Source organism: Pygoscelis adeliae, unplaced genomic scaffold (genome assembly GCF_000699105.1).
Source record: "Pygoscelis adeliae isolate BGI_AS28 unplaced genomic scaffold, ASM69910v1 Scaffold445, whole genome shotgun sequence".
NCBI classification, from domain to species: domain Eukaryota; kingdom Metazoa; phylum Chordata; class Aves; order Sphenisciformes; family Spheniscidae; genus Pygoscelis; species Pygoscelis adeliae.
Genome location: NW_008824894.1, coordinates 1565936 through 1569770, shown reverse-complemented (window position 1 = coordinate 1569770; position 3835 = coordinate 1565936). Strand labels below are relative to the sequence as shown.

The window sequence follows — 3835 nt, the reverse complement described above, 5'->3', positions numbered from 1 at the left end:
CCCGCTGTCCCGTGCCCTGCTGAGGGGATGTGACACGTCTCTGTGTGCCGAGCTGCGCCCAGCCTCAGCTGAACAGGGGCCTGGCACGGGCTCTGGCCAGTGAGATGCCACTAGCGCCTGTCTGCTCCCCAAGAAACTGGGGCTGTCAGGAGCAGCAGAGAGCTGGGTAAATCCAGCAGCACTGGGTGAACAGTGCCACACGAGTTTGTGACCCCCTGATCTAGAGGAAACAGCTAAAAATGGGTGAAAGACAGCACAGGGTTTCACTTCTCAGTGACCCTGGTCGCAGACTCTCCCCTTCCCAAGCCTTCTCCTTCCCTGCGAGCCTTGTCCTGACACCCTGAGAGGGCTCCCTGGGGCCGTGCGGGCGGCAGCATGCTGCACTGCAGAGTGTTGGTGCCTCCCTTCGCAGGCCCTTTTGAAAGAGTCCCTGGAAAAAGCCCAGGAGGAATCGGAGAGGATCGAGCGGGCGATGCAGGAGCTGGACGAGCAAATGCACAGCATCAAGGTAGCAGCACGGCCACCTCCGTGCCGGGCGTGTGGGTGGGTGCATGCTGGCTTTCACGGCTCTTCCCCACCCAGGACTCCACCAAGGGGCTCAAATCGGTGATTCTGAGCAAATTTGCCCTCCTGAAGAAAGCCCTGGAGGATAGCCAGTGGCAGACAGTGGCCAGGATTGAGCAAGAGCAGGCAGCGGCGCTGGGGCACGTGTGGGAGAACTGGAGCCTCCTGAAGGACCGCCTGGACGTCCTTGACCAGCACAGGGAGAGGGCTCAGCGCCTGCTGGCCTGCCCCGACCACAGGACCTTCCTCCAGGTACCGTCCTGGTGCCGTGTCCCTCCCCATGCCTGAGCGCTGCCGGCCCCGTGCCCTTTCGGTGAGGGCAGAGACGTGGTCAACCCCTTCCCCAGGTGGGACGTGTCCTCAGCCCGGCTCAGGGATGTGATGGGGCTGCAGGGAAGAGCTGCTTTCGGGGAGGGCCCTGAAAAGCTGGGGGGGTGATGCTGGATCAGAGCGGATGGTGCTGCCCGCAGGGCCATGGGCAGCATCTCCACCCCCAAACTGCTCAGCAAGGCTCTTCCACTGCCAGCAAAACACAAAGTCCTGTGCCACAGCCCCTCTGCTCCCCGCAGCCTCACGCTCCCTCTGCAACTGTCCTCTGATCCCACGCGCCAGCCGCAGCTAACGGCAGACGTTTTGGGGACGCCTCCATCACCCACTGGGGAGACACGGCGTGTGCAGATGGGATTTGGAGCTGCCAATCCTCCCCAGGCCGGTGCATGGGTGTCTGTGCATCTGTCCACAGGAGTTCCCCCTGCTCCCACCTCTGGAGAGTGCGGAGGCATGGTTTCCCATGGAGTATGATGTGGCCGGCGTGGTCAAGCCCATCACTGAGATCCTCACCAACATCTCCAGGCTCCTGCTGGAGGACCTGCCCGGCTCTGTGGTCCCCAAAGCTCCCGACCCCGTTGGCCAAGGTAACCCTTCTGCTCGCACGGCCACCCCGAAGGGCTCCAAGTCATCCTGAACCACAGCCTGGCCCGTGTCACCGTGCTGGGGACATAGCTGCTGGGCGCAGGGGGTTGGGATGGGGACATGCATCTACTGTTCATCAGATGGGTATCAATGGGGTGGGATGACCTGGGTGGCTTCCCTGTGCCCCCTCCTTGCTGGCAATGCCGAGCCACGGTGGCACGTGCCCGCTCCCAGGCTTGGATACGATGGACTTCCTCCTCCTCCTCGTCCTCCCATTGAAGCCAGGAAGGAACAAGTGTTCGGGTGGCATCACTCAAAATGCCTGTCCTCATCCTCCACAGACCCGGTGCATCCCCAGAGACTGGCGGTGACGGTGGTGGCCTCTCTCCCCGAGTGCCAGCTCCGAGCTGAGCTTCTGAAGGGTGAGGAGCACATGGGGGTCTGGAGGGACAGCACCCACTGGGGTCCCCAGCAGGCAGAGATTTCACCAAGCCCAGCTCTTCCCTGGGAAGAGGGTGGCATGGCTGTGGTGACGGGGGCTCCTTCCCTGGCTCTACCAATCCCTCTCCCTAAATGCGGAGAAGGGTGTTGCAGGGCCAGGGTGGATGGACTGGGGGACACTGTGGGGCTGGGAAGGGGCTCGTTAGGGGGATTAGCGGCACCAGGGAATGCTTTCCCATGGAAGCTGGGGCTGCCAGTGCCTGGCATCGGGTCGGTCGCTGCCCCAGATCTTGCCCCGTCTCCATCAGCTCCGTTTCACCCGCCTCGGGCGTCTCGCCCAAGCAGGAGCGACGTGCCTGTTCCCCATGACCCATATTTAGACACAGCGCGTTCCCGCAGGCAGGCAGGCAGGCAGGCAACACCAGCAGCTGGCAAGCGAGCACCCACAGGGATGTGCCGTGGGCTGCCCCAGCTGCTCTGCACGGCACAGCACCAGTCCAGACCCCTGCCTGCAGAGCCCTGCCTACAGTCATTGCTCTCTATCCAGGGATATGGCCCCAGCGCTCCCAGACTCAGTCCTTCATGTCCCCTTCCCTCCCTGGGCCCATCCCACTCCAGTTCCTTAGGGATTTCCTCAGTGCTTCTTTTCCCATCTCCTCCCTGTTGGGAAGAGGGTTGGATAACGTTTAGGGCATGTTGGTCATGACACTCTTGCCAGGGAGGCAATCGATGCCTATGGGACCTGTAAGGATTCCTTCCATCAGGCCCCACAAAACTTTCTCAGGGTTATTAATAGGAAAAAAAATGTTATTTCTGGGCAGCAGACACGAGCCCAGCGTAGCTGACCGGGCCGGGTTGTTGTGGGAGGAAGGTGAGGTGCTGGTGGCCGGCAAGTGCCTGCGGCAGGAGGAGTTATCGCAGCCCATTGCAGGGGAGAGTAACTCCCCGCAATACCATAGTTGCTCACTTAACGCCTGGTTTTCTTCCGCTCTCCCCGCCCACGCTCATATTTTTTGCTCTTAAAACCAAGCACATCTTTTCCAAAATGAGCACAGAGCCACCGCTGCTTGCTGGCTGTGAGCTGGGCTGTGCAAGAACTGCGCAAAGCATCGTGTCTCGGTGCCTCGCCAGCTATTTCTGGGCTGTTTCCGTTCCTTCTAGCAGGCATGTGGGCAGGTATCGCATCTCACCCTGCTCGCCTTCCCCTCCAAACATGCTACAACTTGTTCCCTTCTATTTCGGGAGCCAGCCCTACGCAGTTTAAACCACATCACCATTGGGGGGGCTCACGCCAAGGGCATAAAGGTCTGATGAAGCATTTCAGCCCCATCCATGCCGTTGCTCTTCCCAGATCACCGCAACCTGACCTTCGATCCCAAGACAGCCAACAAGTACCTGGAGCTGTCAAAAGATAACCGGAAAGCCAAGCACAGCCCCAGCGCCGTCTGCGGGCAGCAGGAGCAGGGACCCCGCTTCGAGCCCTGGCAGGTGCTGTGCACGCAGGGCTACGGCCATGGCCACCACTACTGGGAGCTGAAGCTCTCCAGCCACTCAGTCATCCTGGGGGTGACCTACCGCAGCCTCCCCCGGGAGTGGCAGCAGGGCCACAAGTTCAACATCGGGCTGGACAGGGGCTCGTGGGGGCTGCAGGTGCGGGAGGATTGCTACCTGGCCTGGCACGAGGGCCAGGCGGAGAAAATCCAGGAGCAGCTGTATAAGAAGCTGGGGGTCAGCCTGGATTATGGCAAGGGGCTCCTCTCCTTCTATGGCCTTGGGGAGAGGACGCGGCTCATCCACTCCTTCCACAATGTCTTCACCGAGCCCCTTTATCCCGTCTTCTGGCTGTGCGAGGGGCGAGAGGTGATGCTGTCCCGGAGGGACTGAGCCGGAGCCGCCGCACTGCTGTTAGGCGGGCCGC

General features: G+C 61.4%; 1 protein-coding gene across 1 annotated transcript in view; it reads left to right on the top strand.

The window, feature by feature from the left end:
• The window catches only part of TRIM65 (tripartite motif containing 65), a 4366-nt gene extending 565 nt beyond the window's left edge, over window positions 1-3801 (top strand). Inside the window, exons 2-6 of the mRNA XM_009324618.1 lie at window positions 413-508; window positions 583-816; window positions 1307-1478; window positions 1818-1898; window positions 3269-3801. Coding sequence (XP_009322893.1) covers window positions 413-508; window positions 583-816; window positions 1307-1478; window positions 1818-1898; window positions 3269-3801 — 1116 coding nt within the window. The remainder of the gene's footprint in view (window positions 1-412; window positions 509-582; window positions 817-1306; window positions 1479-1817; window positions 1899-3268) is intronic.
• Window positions 3802-3835: the final 34 nt, after the last annotated feature.